The sequence below is a fragment of the Triplophysa dalaica genome, chromosome 24 (assembly GCF_015846415.1).
Source record: "Triplophysa dalaica isolate WHDGS20190420 chromosome 24, ASM1584641v1, whole genome shotgun sequence".
NCBI classification, from domain to species: domain Eukaryota; kingdom Metazoa; phylum Chordata; class Actinopteri; order Cypriniformes; family Nemacheilidae; genus Triplophysa; species Triplophysa dalaica.
In genome coordinates, this window is record NC_079565.1 from 12,200,036 (window position 1) to 12,218,454 (window position 18,419).

Here is an 18,419-nt window from a genome sequence, read left to right on the forward strand (position 1 = left end):
AAGCACTCACTTCTAATGATGTGATTTGAAATACAATTTACTTTGAACTATTTAAAATGTATTTTCCTTAAAATGCCAACAAGAGTAATAGTTTTAAATAAAATGTTGTGGTAGGAAATGATTTTTAGATTAACAATGTCACTTTTTTACTTACAATTTCATGAGGATGAAATCTCCTTTAATTGTCTATTCTATTTTTATTGACGATTACTGACTTGTCATTTTCTATTAGTATTCAGTTCGATTGTTCTTTCCTAGTTTGACTTTTATTGTATATTTTTTTCATATTTATATTGTTCTGTATGTTGCCTTGGCCGTGAGCAAACAAAGTAAAACATGTACTCTACCTACATATGACAATGAAGAACTTGAAATAAACTAAACATTTCCAGGCATGTTCAGAAGGACATATCTTGTTCATGTTTACAATAAAGACAACATTCTGCACACAATGGCTATTATCATGTTAATATAATTGTTCATAAACAACAACACTCACTTGCAGAAGTTGACATTTGAGCTGTGGTACTTTCAACTGCTTTAAAACACAAACACACAATTCTCATGATGTGATTTGCCTTTTACCAAGAACTACATAAAACTATTTTTTATTATTAAAATGTTAATTCAAAAGCTTACATAATTTAAAATATTGAACCATTCTTATACCTAAATATAATAAACCTAAGTAGGCTATGTAATCACAATGAATACATTGACCTGCACACTGAATTATATTGCATACTGCAAAACAAAAATTGTTGGTAAAATTACATTAGCTGTAAGCTCAAAAAATATTTTTCTATACAGTTAAAACAACAATAAAAACTACACTCACTTGTAGCAGTTGATGTTTGAGATGCTGAAGAGGCGCTTGTAATGACAGGGGTTGCTGTGGTGGTGCCAAGTGCTATAAAATACAAAACACTCAATTCTCATGATGTGATTACATTTTACTAAGAACTTAAATATTTAAAAAAAAATGCTAGTTCGAAAGCTAACATCATTGGCAATATTTAACTATTCTGATACCAAAATAAAATAAACATAAGTATATGATTACAATGAATACAATGACCTGCACAGGCAATAACATTTCATACAGTATACCAGTAATTGTTAGTAAAATTACATTAGCTATAAGAAGTAAAAATAATATTTTTTACAGTTAAAACAACAACTACACTCAATTGTATCAGTTGATTTTTGAAACTGAGCTGACGCGCTTGTATCGACAGAGGGCGCTATGGTACTTTCAACTGCTATAAAACACAAGCACTCACTTCTAATGATGTGATTTGAAATACGATTTACTCTGAACTATCTAAAATGTATTTACCTTAAAATGCCAACAAGAGTAATAGTTTTAAATAAAATGTTGTGGTAGGAAATTATTTTTAGATTAACAATGTCACTTTTTTACTTACAATTTCATGAGGATGAAATCTCCTTTAATTGTCTATTCTATTTTTATTGACGATTACTGACTTGTCATTTTCTATTAGTATTCAGTTCGATTGTTCTTTCCTAATTTGACTTTTATTGTATATTTTTTTCATATTTATATTGTTCTGATTGTTGCCTTGGCCGTGAGCAAGCAAACTAAAAATTGTACTCTACCTAAATATGACAATAAAGAACTTGAAATAAACTAAACATTTCCAGGCATGTTCAGAAAGACATATCATGTTCATGTTTACAATAAAGACAACATTCTGCACACGATGGCTATTTATATGTTTATATAATTGTTCATAAACAACAACACTCACTTGCAGAAGTTGACATTTGAGCTGTGGTACTTTCAACTGCTTTAAAACACAAACACACAATTCTCATGATGTGATTTGCCTTTTACCAAGAACTACATGAAGCTATTTTTTATTATTAAAATGTTAATTCAAAAGCTTACATAATTAAAAATATTGAACCATTATTATACCTAAATATAATAAACCTAAGTAGGCTATGTTATTACAATGAATACATTGACCTGCACACTGAATTATATTGCATACTGCAAAACAATAATTGTTGGTAAAATTATATTAGCTGTAAGCTCAAAAAATATTTTTCTATACAGTTAAAACAACAACAAAAACTACACTCACTTGTAGCAGTTGATGTTTGAGATGCTGAAGAGGCGCTTGTAATGACAGGGGTTGCTGTAGTGGTGCCAATTGCTATAAAACACAAAACACTGAATTCTCATGATGTGATTACATTTTACTGCAAACTATATTAATTCAACCAATTAAATTAAATTTTATCTATATAGCGCTTTTCACAATGTGCATTGTTCCAAAGCTGCTTTACAGGAGAAAATAAGAAAAACACAAAAACGGTAAAACACACCACAGTGCATGGTGTTTATTTAACTATTTTTTTAATTCAAACAAAGGCAACAATAATTCACAGTATAACAGAATTCCTAGCGTTTATAATTGTCAATAAGCAACAACACTCACTTCACATGATGTGATTTACATTATACTAAGAACTTAAAATATTATTTTTAAAATTGCTAGTTCGAAAGCTAACATCATTGGCGATTTTTAACTATTCTGATACCAAAATAAAATAAACATAAGTATATGATTACAATGAATACAATGACCAGCACAGGCAATAATATTTCATACATTATACCAGTAATTGTTAGTAAAATTACATTAGCTATAAGAAGTAAAAACAATATTTTTTACAGTTAAAACAACAACTACACTCAATTGTATCAGTTGATTTTGAGACTGAGCTGTCGCGCTTGTATCGACAGAGGGCGCTGTGGTACTTTCAACTGCTATAAAACACAAGCACTCACTTCTAATGATGTGATTTGAAATACGATTTACTCTGAACTATCTAAAATGTATTTACCTTAAAATGCCAACAAGAGTAATAGTTTTAAATAAAATGTTGTGGTAGGAAATTATTTTTAGATTAACAATGTCACTTTTTGACTTACAATTTCATGAGGATGAAATCTCCTTTAATTGTCTATTCTATTTTTATTGACGATTACTGACTTGTCATTTTCTATTAGTTTTCAGTTCGATTGTTCTTTCCAAATTTGACTTTTATTGTATATTTTTTCATATTTATATTGTTCTGTATGTTGCCTTGGCCGTGAGCAAACAAAGTAAAACATGTACTCTACCTACATATGACAATGAAGAACTTGAAATAAACTAAACATTTCCAGGCATGTTCAGAAGGACATATCTTGTTCATGTTTACAATAAAGACAACATTCTGCACACAATGGCTATTATCATGTTAATATAATTGTTCATAAACAACAACACTCACTTGCAGAAGTTGACATTTGAGCTGTGGTACTTTCAACTGCTTTAAAACACAAACACACAATTCTCATGATGTGATTTGCCTTTTACCAAGAACTACATAAAACTATTTTTTATTATTAAAATGTTAATTCAAAAGCTTACATAATTTAAAATATTGAACCATTCTTATACCTAAATATAATAAACCTAAGTAGGCTATGTAATCACAATGAATACATTGACCTGCACACTGAATTATATTGCATACTGCAAAACAAAAATTGTTGGTAAAATTACATTAGCTGTAAGCTCAAAAAATATTTTTCTATACAGTTAAAACAACAATAAAAACTACACTCACTTGTAGCAGTTGATGTTTGAGATGCTGAAGAGGCGCTTGTAATGACAGGGGTTGCTGTGGTGGTGCCAAGTGCTATAAAATACAAAACACTCAATTCTCATGATGTGATTACATTTTACTAAGAACTTAAATATTTAAAAAAAAATGCTAGTTCGAAAGCTAACATCATTGGCAATATTTAACTATTCTGATACCAAAATAAAATAAACATAAGTATATGATTACAATGAATACAATGACCTGCACAGGCAATAACATTTCATACAGTATACCAGTAATTGTTAGTAAAATTACATTAGCTATAAGAAGTAAAAACAATATTTTTTACAGTTAAAACAACAACTACACTCAATTGTATCAGTTGATTTTTGAGACTGAGCTGACGCGCTTGTATCGACAGAGGGCGCTATGGTACTTTCAACTGCTATAAAACACAAGCACTCACTTCTAATGATGTGATTTGAAATACGATTTACTCTGAACTATCTAAAATGTATTTACCTTAAAATGCCAACAAGAGTAATAGTTTTAAATAAAATGTTGTGGTAGGAAATTATTTTTAGATTAACAATGTCACTTTTTTACTTACACTACAATTTCATGAGGATGAAATCTCCTTTAATTGTCTATTCTATTTTTATTGACGATTACTGACTTGTCATTTTCTATTAGTATTCAGTTCGATTGTTCTTTCCTAATTTGACTTTTATTGTATATTTTTTTCATATTTATATTGTTCTGATTGTTGCCTTGGCCGTGAGCAAGCAAACTAAAAATTGTACTCTACCTAAATATGACAATAAAGAACTTGAAATAAACTAAACATTTCCAGGCATGTTCAGAAAGACATATCATGTTCATGTTTACAATAAAGACAACATTCTGCACACGATGGCTATTTATATGTTTATATAATTGTTCATAAACAACAACACTCACTTGCAGAAGTTGACATTTGAGCTGTGGTACTTTCAACTGTTTTAAAACACAAACACACAATTCTCATGATGTGATTTGCCTTTTACCAAGAACTACATAAAGCTATTTTTTATTATTAAAATGTTAATTCAAAAGCTTACATAGTTAAAAATATTGAACCATTATTATACCTAAATATAATAAACCTAAGTAGGCTATGTTATTACAATGAATACATTGACCTGCACACTGAATTATATTGCATACTGCAAAACAATAATTGTTGGTAAAATTATATTAGCTGTAAGCTCAAAAAATATTTTTCTATACAGTTAAAACAACAACAAAAACTACACTCACTTGTAGCAGTTGATGTTTGAGATGCTGAAGAGGCGCTTGTAATGACAGGGGTTGCTGTAGTGGTGCCAAGTGCTATAAAACACAAAACACTCAATTCTCATGATGTGATTACATTTTACTGCAAACTATATTAATTCAACCAATTAAATTAAATTTTATCTATATAGCGCTTTTCACAATGTGCATTGTTCCAAAGCTGCTTTACAGGAGAAAATAAGAAAAACACAAAAACGGTAAAACACACCACAGTGCATGGTGTTTATTTAACTATTTTTTTAATTCAAACAAAGGCAACAATAATTCACAGTATAACAGAATTCCTAGCGTTTATAATTGTCAATAAGCAACAACACTCACTTCACATGATGTGATTTACATTATACTAAGAACTTAAAATATTATTTTTAAAATTGCTAGTTCGAAAGCTAACATCATTGGCGATTTTTAACTATTCTGATACCAAAATAAAATAAACATAAGTATATGATTACAATGAATACAATGACCAGCACAGGCAATAATATTTCATACATTATACCAGTAATTGTTAGTAAAATTACATTAGCTATAAGAAGTAAAAACAATATTTTTTACAGTTAAAACAACAACTACACTCAATTGTATCAGTTGATTTTGAGACTGAGCTGTCGCGCTTGTATCGACAGAGGGCGCTGTGGTACTTTCAACTGCTATAAAACACAAGCACTCACTTCTAATGATGTGATTTGAAATACGATTTACTCTGAACTATCTAAAATGTATTTACCTTAAAATGCCAACAAGAGTAATAGTTTTAAATAAAATGTTGTGGTAGGAAATTATTTTTAGATTAACAATGTCACTTTTTGACTTACAATTTCATGAGGATGAAATCTCCTTTAATTGTCTATTCTATTTTTATTGACGATTACTGACTTGTCATTTTCTATTAGTATTCAGTTCGATTGTTCTTTCCTAGTTTGACTTTTATTGTATATTTTTTCATATTTATATTGTTCTGTATGTTGCCTTGGCCGTGAGCAAGCAAAGTAAAACATGTACTCTACCTACATATGACAATGAAGAACTTGAAATAAACTAAACATTTCCAGGCATGTTCAGAAAGACATATCATGTTCATGTTTACAATAAAGACAACATTCTGCACACGATGGCTATTTATATGTTTATATAATTGTTCATAAACAACAACACTCACTTGCAGAAGTTGACATTTGAGCTGTGGTACTTTCAACTGCTTTAAAACACAAACACACAATTCTCATGATGTGATTTGCCTTTTACCAAGAACTACATAAAACTATTCTTTATTATTAAAATGTTAATTCAAAAGCTTACATAATTTAAAATATTGAACCATTCTTATACCTAAATATAATAAACCTAAGTAGGCTATGTAATCACAATGAATACATTGACCTGCACACTGAATTATATTGCATACTGCAAAACAAAAATTGTTGGTAAAATTACATTAGCTGTAAGCTCAAAAAATATTTTTCTATACAGTTAAAACAACAATAAAAACTACACTCACTTGTAGCAGTTGATGATTGAGATGCTGAAGAGGCGCTTGTAATGACAGGGGTTGCTGTGGTGGTGCCAAGTGCTATAAAATACAAAACACTCAATTCTCATGATGTGATTACATTTTACTAAGAACTTAAATATTTAAAAAAAATGCTAGTTCGAAAGCTAACATCATTGGCAATATTTAACTATTCTGATACCAAAATAAAATAAACATAAGTATATGATTACAATGAATACAATGACCTGCACAGGCAATAACATTTCATACATTATACCAGTAATTGTTAGTGAAATTACATTAGCTGTAAGAAGTAAAAACAATATTTTTTACAGTTAAAACAACAACTACACTCAATTGTATCAGTTGATTTTTGAGACTGAGCTGACGCGCTTGTATCGACAGAGGGCGCTGTGGTACTTTTAACGGCTATAAAACACAAGCACTCACTTCTAATGATGTGATTTGAAATACAATTTACTTTGAACTATTTAAAATGTATTTTCCTTAAAATTCCAACAAGAGTAATAGTTTTAAATAAAATGTTGTGGTAGGAAAATATTTTTAGATTAACAATGTCACTTTTTTACTTACACTACAATTTCGTGAGGATGAAATCTCCTTTAATTGTCTATTCTATTTTTATTGACGATTACTGACTTGTCATTTTCTATTAGTATTCAGTTCGATTGTTCTTTCCTAATTTGACTTTTATTGTATATTTTTTTCATATTTATATTGTTCTGATTGTTGCCTTGGCCGTGAGCAAACAAAGTAAAACATGTACTCTACCTAAATATGACAATAAAGAACTTGAAATAAACTAAACATTTCCAGGCATGTTCAGAAAGACATATCATGTTCATGTTTACAATAAAGACAACATTCTGCACACGATGGCTATTTATATGTTTATATAATTGTTCATAAACAACAACACTCACTTGCAGAAGTTGACATTTGAGCTGTGGTACTTTCAACTGCTTTAAAACACAAACACACAATTCTCATGATGTGATTTGCCTTTTACCAAGAACTACATAAAGCAATTTTTTATTATTAAAATGTTAATTCAAAAGCTTACATAATTAAAAATATTGAACCATTATTATACCTAAATATAATAAACCTAAGTAGGCTATGTTATTACAATGAATACATTGACCTGCACACTGAATTATATTGCATACTGCAAAACAATAATTGTTAGAATAATTACATTAGCTGTAAGCTCAAAAAATATTTTTCTATACAGTTAAAACAACAACAAAAACTACACTCACTTGTAGCAGTTGATGTTTGAGATGCTGAAGAGGCGCTTGTAATGACAGGGGTTGCTGTAGTGGTGCCAATTGCTATAAAACACAAAACACTCAATTCTCATGATGTGATTACATTTTACTGCAAACTATATTAATTCAACCAATTAAATTACATTTTATTTGTATAGTGCTTTTCACAATGTGCATTGTTCCAAAGCTGCTTTACAGGAGAAAATAAGAAAAACACAAAAAAGGTAAAACACACCACAGTGCATGGTGTTTATTAAAAAAAAAAAAAATTCAAACGAAGGCAACAATAACTGACAGTTTTACAGAATTCTAACAGAACAGCGTTTATAATTGTCTATAAGCAACAACACTCACTTGTAGCTGTTGATGTTGGTAAAGAAGTGCTTGTGTCAGGGGGCGCTGTGGTACTTTCAATAGCTATAAAACCAAACCAATTTAAATTTTACTGTAGATTCTTTGAAACTCTCTTAAAAATGCTAACATAATTGACAGTATTAAAGAATTCCTAGCGGAAGAAAATTGCGCTTGATATGGACAAAAATAACATCTACGTGATCTACAATTTTTACAATACAATAACATATTACAATAATTTTAAATAAAATCACATTAACTGTATAAATACATCTTTAAAATGTCATAATAGACATTCTATAACTAGCTGTCACAGGAAAATTTCAACTGAAGTAATCATTCCTATGCCCTATTCTCTTTGAAGGACAGAGCCCTTTTAGTATAGACTGTAGGGTGAGCAGGGCATTTGAGTGCCCTTATGTAGACGTTTGGATTGCACTTGGCAAAGGAAGCGACGTAATTTCCTCATTATCTTCAGCTGGCGTGTCCCTGTGACAACGAAGCATTGTGTCCATCAGCAGATGTCGCTGTTTTCATGGTTTAACTTAAGCATAAACCCTAACTGTTTGCAAATAAACACACATCTTATATTTTAAAAAGTATTTAAAATATGTTAAATAATATACAATAACACTAATACATGGCAGCTGAAATAATTAGAAAATTACATCGCTTCCATTGTCAAGTGCATTCCAAACGTCTACATCAGGGGTCTTCAACTACTTTTCTTTGAGGGCCAGATTTCAAATGCATAAACAGGATGCAGGCCAGTTTTTAATCATGTCCTCATTTCTTCTGTTATTTTGTATTTCTGTTATTTATTTTATTTTGTTCATTTTATACGTTACTTATAGGTCATATTTTAAAACATGTACACAAATATTGCATCCGGTATTTGTTCCTTTTCATGATATTTAATTCAAAGGGATATTGTCTTTTTAATAAAATTTGATATTCCTTGTAGCGTTAGTTGACTCAATTTCTGGTAAATTATTCAACACCATTCCAGCCAAGATGTGGGTGCCATTGATTTTTCAAGAAGATAGCCTATTTATGAAGATATTTGGTTAAATTAATGAAAGTCATACCAATGAAAGTCCAAAACTTTCTACACTCAGCACAAAAGTAATGCCTGACCCTTAACGTTAAACTGGAGTATTATAAAGCGAATCAATCGGTGTGTGCAAGAAACTGAATGCTATTATCGGATCTTCGGGTTAGTTCCAATCCCATTCCTGTGACTCAAGCACTTATAAACACAGATCATTAGAAATGGAAGTTCTGCAGGGAGATGAACAGCTGTTTCCGTAAATATAGCTGTTTAAATCATACATAATGAATGCAGTAACAAAAACAACACAGTTTTCCCCTTATCTGAGACAACAGTTCACGTGGTGTACCCTTCCTGCAGTTAGACTACTTTAAACGGCACAAGACGCCTGTGGCTGTGGTTTGGCGATTATAATGTTGTAAATAATTAAGTTTCTTGGACCGACCTATCAAATCGCTTTATAAGACGTCAATCGTTATGAGCGGCGGGGTATACCTTCGTAATGGATATAGCAGAGTTTGGGACTTTCAAAGATGTGGCGTCTCAGGACGTGGAGTCTGAGAAGTTTCTTCACTTATTTGAAATGTTAAGACGGGCCAGGTAAAGATGATTGATGGGCCGCATCTGGCCCACCGGCCACCAGTTGACTAGCCCTTGTCTACATAAGGGCATGCAAATGCCTTGTTCACTCCAAAGTCTAAACTCCAAGGGCTCTGCCCTTCGAAGTAGGGCATATGAATGATGAATATATTTGGAATGTTGCCCCTGACGGTTCAGTACGAATAAACCTACCATTACACCCCTAATAACTATTTTAGCTGCTAGAGCCTGATGTTTTGTGCTCAGGGTGTGGTTTGAAGCAAACATCTATTTCCACAATATATCACATTGATAATAAAGTAATTATCATAAACAACAACACTCACTTGTAGCAGTTGATGTTGGAGTCTCGGTTGGAGAAGGGCTTGTATTGACAGAGTGCGCTGTGGTACTTTCAACTGCTATAAAACACAAACACTCTCTAAAACTACTCTGTGGAACTATTTTTTATTTAAGTAAAATGCTTACATGATCAACATTATTACATCATTTATATAGTTTATAATTGTCAATAAGCAACAACACTCACTTGTAGCAGTTGATGTTGGAGAAGAAGTGCTCGTGACAGGGGGCGCTGTGGTGGTGCCAAGTGCTATAAAACATTTAAAATATGTTTCATTGTAAACTTGTATATTTACGCTTAAGTGACAATATTAAAGACTTTTTGTTAGCAGAAGATTGCTTCAAATACTAAAATAAAATAAAATCTGTGTTTATAATGCCCTTTATAGAATGACTTTATTTTAGACTAAATTACAAGAGTATCAGTAAATCACAATTGCTGTAAACTGAAAAACTTTAAGCAACTATTAGCACAATAAACAGTACCACATTAACAATAAACTGAGAAGGATATAATTATCCAGAATTTTCCTTTGAAAGCATTAATATAATCGTCAATAAACACAACACTCACTTGTAGCACTTGATGTTTGAGATTCATTTGATAAAGCGCTTGTGGTTACAGGGGGCGATGTGGTGGTGTCAACTGCAATAAAACATCATTTTAAAACAATCGAAACTTTTTGACAGTTCTTAAAGGTGGGAGGCAACCACCCTTAGCAACATAAGCGAAATATTTTGTTGCTGTTTACATTTGATGATAGACTCTTTTTCCAGTGGAAGGGAAATTTTAAGGTTTTTTTTAGTTCATTACGGTCAAATTGATATATATATTTGGTATCAATAATTGTATTATGTGGTAACCGTTTGATAAAATAAATGAAGTGCGAGGCTATCTCGCGTTGTATCGTGTACCCCATCATGCCTGCAACCCCTTCAGCTGTGATTTAGTCACGATAAAGCGCAGCCTCAAGTACCTTATTGCTTACATAAAAATGTTTATAATCATTTCTAAGCAACAACACTAGTAGCAGTTGATGTTGGAGTCTCAGTTAAAGTAGTGCTTGTTATGACAGGGTACACTGTGGTACTTTTAACTGCTATAAAACACAAACACTCAATTCCCATGATGTGATTTGAAATACATCTAAAATATATTTATTTTTAAAAAATGTGTTATGCTCAAACATAATTGACAGCTCTTATTGGTGGTGTCTGAGATGAAGGAAATCACTCACTTGTTGAGTTCTCCGCAATTAGAACCTGTGGGGAAGATTTATAAGGTTAGATTATATTTATGTAACAGAAAAAGAAAGCATCTACATTTAAGCAAATGCATCATCTTTATCTGGTGTTGGGTGGATTGTATGAGTTTTACTGATTGAAATGTTGTTGTTTGTTGGGGTTAGAATTCACAGATGGACAATGATTGTGCTAAACCTTATTCAAGCGAAACCTAAAATATTCCTTCCTAACCACGGAAAATATCACCTTCATAAAAACATTAAACTGTCTGCGTAGCACAGCAGGACTTGACGCAAACAAGTTTTGGAAAGACCTGATACCTGACTTGTTCAAGTATTAAAAATTACTCTGAACAGCTATTCTGATAGGTTTAGGAAGATTTATAAGCTATGGGCATTATGCTAAGGGTCATCACCAGGGGGTGGCATTGCTCAAAGAAGCAATGTGGAGATTTTAGTGGCATCTAGTGGTGAGATAGAGAATTGCACCCAATGGCTCACTCCATCGCTCCCCCCTCCCTTTTGAATCACTACTACAACTGACAATGGACGAAGATATCGTCACGTTTTCGCTTCTTCGTATTTACGAAATGTGCTCTGTAGAGCAGTTTGTCCATTTAGGGCTACTGTAGAAACAACATGACGAATTGTGTATGTAGATAGAAATAGCTCAGTCTAAGATAATTTATACACCTTTGACTTTATACACATCTGAAGACATTAGGTGTATTAAATTGCACTTCTGTCAATAGATCCTACAAAAAATACACACTGGACCTTTAAGACACAGACTAAGCACATGATGCTGCCTCTAAAAATGATCCATTCTTTTTTTTCTATTCAATTTAACAGAGTCACAGGCAAAAATGGATCTCAGCATTATAGGCATAAAGTGGCACTGGTCACAACGAGGCTTTCACGGTTGTCTTCAGGTACAACTGCAGATTTTCTTATCAGAACAGCAAAGAACGTTTACACACAACAACAGAAAATTGTAACTTACAAAACACTGTTAAATAGAATACAAAAAAAAGCAATTTTAGGATATAACCGGCTAAGGACATTAAGGGGAAGTGTTGCATACAATGAACACCTCACTGCATAAAAAGAGAAGGGAAACAAGTGGTCTTTCAAGAAAGGCTTTTCCTCTTGATTTTTGTAGACAATCAGACAAAAAAATGCTCTAAAAATCCCAGGTGAAACATTAATACCAATGAGTTAGGACAAATCCACAACTTCCTCATAATGAATAGAGAGATATTACACACGGTCAAAGTATGCTATTTAAGTTAAATAAATCAAATATTTACTAAACTGTTAAATAGAAAACTATCTGATCTAATCACACTGCCTTTCTTTAAAATTGTCACAAAGCCCACATTATGGCATCAAAAACATGTTCGCTTAGAAGTTTATTCATTGTTTTATTGCACCGGGCAATGTTGGCGTCATGGACTCAAACCTTGAAGAACAAATGAATAAACATGATAAGAAAAAGCTAATTATGATTAATTGATTATACATTATTACTATGAAAACATATTTTTAATATTTAACAAATGAACAGAAATGTTATGCAAAATATGGGTCACATTGACTCTTCTTATCATATGGCCTCAGCAAAGTTTTGGAATTCAAAGGTCAGGAAGAACTGCACCCAAAGCCCACAGTAACCATTTCCCACCAATTCCCTCTCCAGGGACATGTCGTCACTCTCTCACCCTTCACAATGCAGATTCTTTATGCTGCCCTACCTTCAGCTAAGGAAAAAGTTTACTATGGTTCCTCGTCCCCTTATTTATGAAAATTTATGTTCAGCAGTGTCTTGTTACCCCAGATTAGTCTATATATACTTAAACCTCTGTGTTTCTTGTGTTCATGGTATAGTATTGTTTTATGTCATGGATGTTGCTTAGTTCCTGTTACCCCTGTTTAGGATTCATTTAAGAAGTATATTTGCATTTGGATCCTGTTTACTCGCATCATTTGTGACAATAAAGCACCTGCAAATTTGACACAAATTTTTAGGTCTTTCTTTAAAGGTTTATTTTTTGTTACATTAGTATTATTATTTCTTGATTTACTTATGTGTTGGTTAAATAATCCTTACCACTTGTCAGTTTTGAAGTACTTGCTTATCACCTACATTAATCAAATCAATACATCAGAATTATGGGGACAAAATTTGACATATTTTCTGTTCAGTTAATTTGTAAACACGTTGAATGTTCAAAACTTATTTCCAATTAACATTATCACATGTTATTACAATTAGGAAATCTGCCATCGATTACTAATTATTATTCCAATGTCCACATGGGACCAAACATTAACCACAGACTGCATTCCTTTGAAACTATGCCACTTTGAAGGACAAAAAAGATTATTTAGTCATGTAGCAGTATACGAATCAGTACATTTTTAACACAATTTCAGGATTTTTCTATTCATCTCATTTTTGATCAAAAGTAGTACAGCTCAGGTTAACATGAACATTAAAAACATATTACTATATATTTTACTATTATTGTATGATTAAATATGAGTGTTGAAATATATAAATATCTTCCAGTGTTGAAATATAGCCTATGTGTATGATTTGTGTGCATGAGTTGGTTGATCGGAAATGTAAGCACATATAAAAACTCGGACTGGAATATGATCTGTTGATTGGAAAACTGTTTTGAAAGACAAACAGACACATTTGCATGTTATCTAAATGCTACTTTTTACCACAGGCACATGTATTTATGATGTCTTCACACACAAACATGCAAAAACATGCAAATTTGTCTTTTACATGTATCATGCCAACAAATGATTGCTGAATTGAACCATAATAAAATAATATCCCGTGCAGCCATGGAAATTTCCCATTTTTCGACATGAAAGTAACAACTGTATCAAAGAAAATAAGAAACCTATGTTGAAACACAATGCAGAGTGCTATGTGCATTTGATATTATTGGATAAACTCTTACAAGTTAAAGTTATTCAAGGTAATGCCATATAAGAACTACTTCTGTTTTCTCAGTGACCAATTAGATAGTCCAAAGAGCCTTTTCCACGACAAAGAAACTGTTGTGCAACAAAAAGGTTCCATTTAAGTTAAGTCCATTCTTATTTTCTTCCACTGCATCATTTAACACTTTTTTATGTTAAGTGTCACTTCAACCCTTCCGCATTTTGCACATTTTCCTTCTTCAATGTTGTACAAAGAATTAGGCAATGACGACCCTTTTAGTCCAATCTAATGAGGCAATTTAAAAATCTGGTGTTGGTGTGACAGAATTCTCTTCAGAAATCTGTATGAACATGAAATTCCTCTTGATTGACACCGTTGCATTTTGAGCTAAACCTATTGAGCAGTATAAGAAATATGACAACTTCCTGTGGGTGAGTGAAAGCGGTGGCTGAAGTGTTTGAGTGGTGAGAATAACAGGAAAAGAATGATGTAAACTTCTTCAAGGAGGACTTTCCAACACGGTGCACCCCGTAACCGTCTGACCTGAGTCTCAGCTTCACCTTTAAAAACAGTATTTAATATTCTACTTCCTATTTCAGCACTTCGGGAAATTCAGTTTTACATCATGAGTTTTAAACTCAGGTCCTTGAATGCATCAACATGATATTTAAGACTCTTTTAAAGGTGTGTAGATGCTCTGTTGAAGATTGTCAAACTGTGCTTCGAGAAATCTCGGGATAGAAAAGTAAACAAAATATTGTCTATGACAAATACACTGGTCAAGGGCCTAAATCATCTTTCAGACCTCATAATAAACAATAAATAACCTACAATTGTTAGTTCACAGAACAGGAAAATTGACATGGCATTGTGAAATTCAAGTGCAACTTCATGTTTGAAATTTCATTTGTATGTTTTAATACTGTTTACAACTGAGGATATAGGCACGTTCTCTTAAATGATTACATCAGGGTATCAAAATAATCATATCTATGAGTTATACAGCTATGGGACAAAGAACACGCAGCTGCCAGGACACAGTTTACATGCGGTTGTTACTAACCTGTCCAAAGATTTTGCTAAGTAAAAATATTTGTTACTGAATCAATCAAATTGATATAAATGAAGATTAGGATTTAAAGGGACGTAACTGGATGATCTTGTTTGTAACAAATATGTGATGCCATACAGTATAAGACAACAAAACACTGTGGCGCATTCTGCAAATAAACCCGCGATACATTAAGCAAAATTCTGAAGAGAAATGCCAGTGAAGCATGATATGCAAAGAAGGCCGGTTTATAATAAAACATCACACGATTCAACCCGGACTTTTCTGAGAACTTAAAATAGTGTTTTGTCCTACGTCAGAGAACGATTCAAAATGCTAATCCAGTTATGTTAAAACAACCAAACGAACAAAATAATTTGGAATAATATTGTCGAGTGGATTGATTTTGGGTTGTTCACGGCTTCATCTTTTCTCAGAAAATGTATATATCTACATCGAACTTCTCTCATGTTTAACAAATAATGTGACCAATTTGTCCTTTTTTGTGAATCTGCAGTAAAAATGATAACATGGAGTTTTGATAAAGAGTTTCGCCGCTTCCAGTAAACTTGTTTATTTCATAAATATACTTTTTATGAATGTTAATCTCATTACATTCAACAACTTAATCTTCTAAAAAGTCTTTCATATCGTATCATGTCCACTAAGGCATCCCATAGTCCTTATAGTATGTAGTCTGTATTAAGATAAACAAATATATTTTCTTTTTGTAATTTACTTCATGCAGTGTTTTCTAAATGTCCAAACGCTTTTGAAACGGCTTTAAACAACCTAACGTTTAAAATGATAGAAATGAGAAAGCAACAGGATAAAACCCAAGGATGCCCAGGTCGAGGGATGCTTTCAGTAGCATCAGCACTGCAACAAGTGCGCTGGTCATCAAACTCCACATTGTACAAAGTAGACTTACCTGAAGAATGACACAAAACAGAAGCGCCGTGCCTTTACATGCTGTTATCAAACCAAGACATCCCATTTTATTCTTATTTTGGTCCAGACCAGCGATGCTCATATCATGTTGTCAGGTTTCAGCGCAACTTTTCACAACAATAAATATCGCTTTAAACTCGTTAAACTTGACGGGTTCACTGATGTCCAAGCAGTTGGATCTCGTTTACGGTCACGGGTGTTATATGCAGTGTCGTTAATGTGAACATTGTTAAAGTTCCGCCTCTGACCGCTTTCCAGCGTTGCAAAACTCAACGCTTCACTCATCGCTTTAGTGTATTAGCGGACGTAATGACCGCTATTCCGCCCCCCTTAAAATAAACAGGAAGTTAAATATACCCTGTTACTGTAATTCATCCAAATGTCCAAATATGTTGACATCCGAAATTTGTGCACTTTTTTCTGGTAATGGGGAGACATCAACACACTTGTTTTTTTCTTGTAAACTGGTTCAGAAGATTTTGTTTGATTGGTGGGCCCATTGAAACAAGGCCCCCATTTTTGCGGAATCTTTTGATTTGAAAGATATTATTTGTTATCAGTCTACTACGGTCAACAAATCTAGAAAATACATTTTTGACACATAAACAAACATATTTGGCCCTTAAGCACTATTCTGTCGCTCCTTTTGATTGAAGTAGACTCACTTCTCAAGTATTTTTATTTATAGTATTAAAAAATATATTAGATTCTTGTGAATCTGTATAGTTTTTTTTCTTTTCTCGGACATTTTAATTTCTTTGCGTCTAATCATTGTGTTAAATCCCTTCATTGACTTTGTTGTTTAAATATTTGTGATCGATTGTCCTTATTGTTTTCCTGATAGGCTATATATATTTATAACATCTATTTATTTTTAACATTAATCTGTAGAGTTCGCTTATTGGGAGTTTGAGAGACAGTCAGACTTCTTGTTACCTGTAGGACCCTTAATGGATCTGTTTGCGCACTTTAAATATATTTAAATATAATTCCCATTACATCATTGTAATGTGTATAAAAAGTTTTCGGTGTTCATCGGCAATGTAATTTATGTTGCACGGCTAACCTGCTCTGGAGCAAACTATGATCTAGATTCTAGAATCTAGATTAAAGATCTCAAACAAAAACTGAACCAATCAGCTGTGAGTCAATTTACATAAAATGACGCATTTAACTCACAGTGCATTAACATTGACATGTAGGCATTTAGCAGACGGTTTTATCCAAAGCGACTTACATTGCTTTACCCTATATATTTTACATAGGTCTTTGCAATCCCCTGGGATCGAACCCATAGTTAACGCAATAATCTTACCACTGAGCTACAGGAAAAGTGTGTGTTACTATGGCTAGTTTTCTTGTAACATGTAGCCTATTAAAATAATAATGACAATATGGAAATGTATATTGCAAATATGAAATCATATAATGGTTACTATATGGATACATTTTGACTTAAGAGATAACATTTTCTGGGTTTCCCTTATGATAAGATAGATAAATATAATACATTTATTTTACATTATTTTATTGTTCAACACACAATATGTATTTCTTTGCATTGCAATTTTTACATTCTTGAGATGCAGAACATCTAGGAACCCTTTCAGTTTCACTATGTTAAGACATTTATCTTTGTCCACTAAAGAAACCTTCTATTAAACAGCTACAGTAAGACCATAAATTGACAGGTGACATCACATATCTTTTAACACTGCTATTTTAATTCTTTTTTCTCAAATCAAGTTACACTCAGAATTCCCCCAAATAATGTATCATACAGTAGGACTACATTTGAAAATGTATACATTTCTGATGCTGTAATGCCTTTGCTGTTTCCTAATGCATGTGTCAGTGCTTTGAGGAAGGTAAAGTAAATGGGGAACAGTACAAAACCATTCAAATGAATTAAATATGCGACCAAAAATCGATTTCAAACTTCAAAACAATCTTTCCTTCTTTGTTCTATGAGAGGACTGTTTGATAGCCTGTTGGTGGGAGACAGGGGTCATGTATGCCATAGGTTTAAGCAGAGGTTTTTTGCCATCCTGACCACAGAGCCACTTCAAAATGGCCCTCAGTCAAGTCAAGATTGAGATAACCCTCAGATTT

General features: G+C 32.4%; 1 protein-coding gene across 30 annotated transcripts in view; it reads right to left on the bottom strand.

Moving 5' to 3' along the window:
* The window catches only part of LOC130414614 (mucin-2-like), a 112,603-nt gene extending 96,094 nt beyond the window's left edge, over positions 1-16,509 (bottom strand). For 19 of the 30 annotated variants that reach the window (XM_056740618.1, XM_056740611.1, XM_056740601.1 and 16 more), the window contains exons 1-18: positions 16,288-16,509; positions 11,335-11,359; positions 10,671-10,742; positions 10,284-10,346; positions 10,081-10,155; positions 8,104-8,166; positions 7,741-7,812; positions 7,402-7,440; positions 6,464-6,535; positions 6,125-6,163; positions 4,927-4,998; positions 4,588-4,623; positions 3,649-3,720; positions 3,310-3,348; positions 2,112-2,183; positions 1,773-1,811; positions 839-910; positions 500-538 (exon numbers count right to left, since the gene is read on the bottom strand). In XM_056740618.1, coding sequence (XP_056596596.1) covers positions 500-538; positions 839-910; positions 1,773-1,811; positions 2,112-2,183; positions 3,310-3,348; positions 3,649-3,720; positions 4,588-4,623; positions 4,927-4,998; positions 6,125-6,163; positions 6,464-6,535; positions 7,402-7,440; positions 7,741-7,812; positions 8,104-8,166; positions 10,081-10,155; positions 10,284-10,346; positions 10,671-10,742; positions 11,335-11,359; positions 16,288-16,389 — 1,063 coding nt within the window. In that variant the 5' untranslated portion in view covers positions 16,390-16,509. The remainder of the gene's footprint in view (positions 1-499; positions 539-838; positions 911-1,772; positions 1,812-2,111; positions 2,184-3,309; positions 3,349-3,648; positions 3,721-4,587; positions 4,624-4,926; positions 4,999-6,124; positions 6,164-6,463; positions 6,536-7,401; positions 7,441-7,740; positions 7,813-8,103; positions 8,167-10,080; positions 10,156-10,283; positions 10,347-10,670; positions 10,743-11,334; positions 11,360-16,287) is intronic. The other 11 variants (XM_056740620.1, XM_056740596.1, XM_056740605.1 and 8 more) reach the window with 10 other exon arrangements.
* Between the last annotated feature and the right edge of the window lie 1,910 nt (positions 16,510-18,419).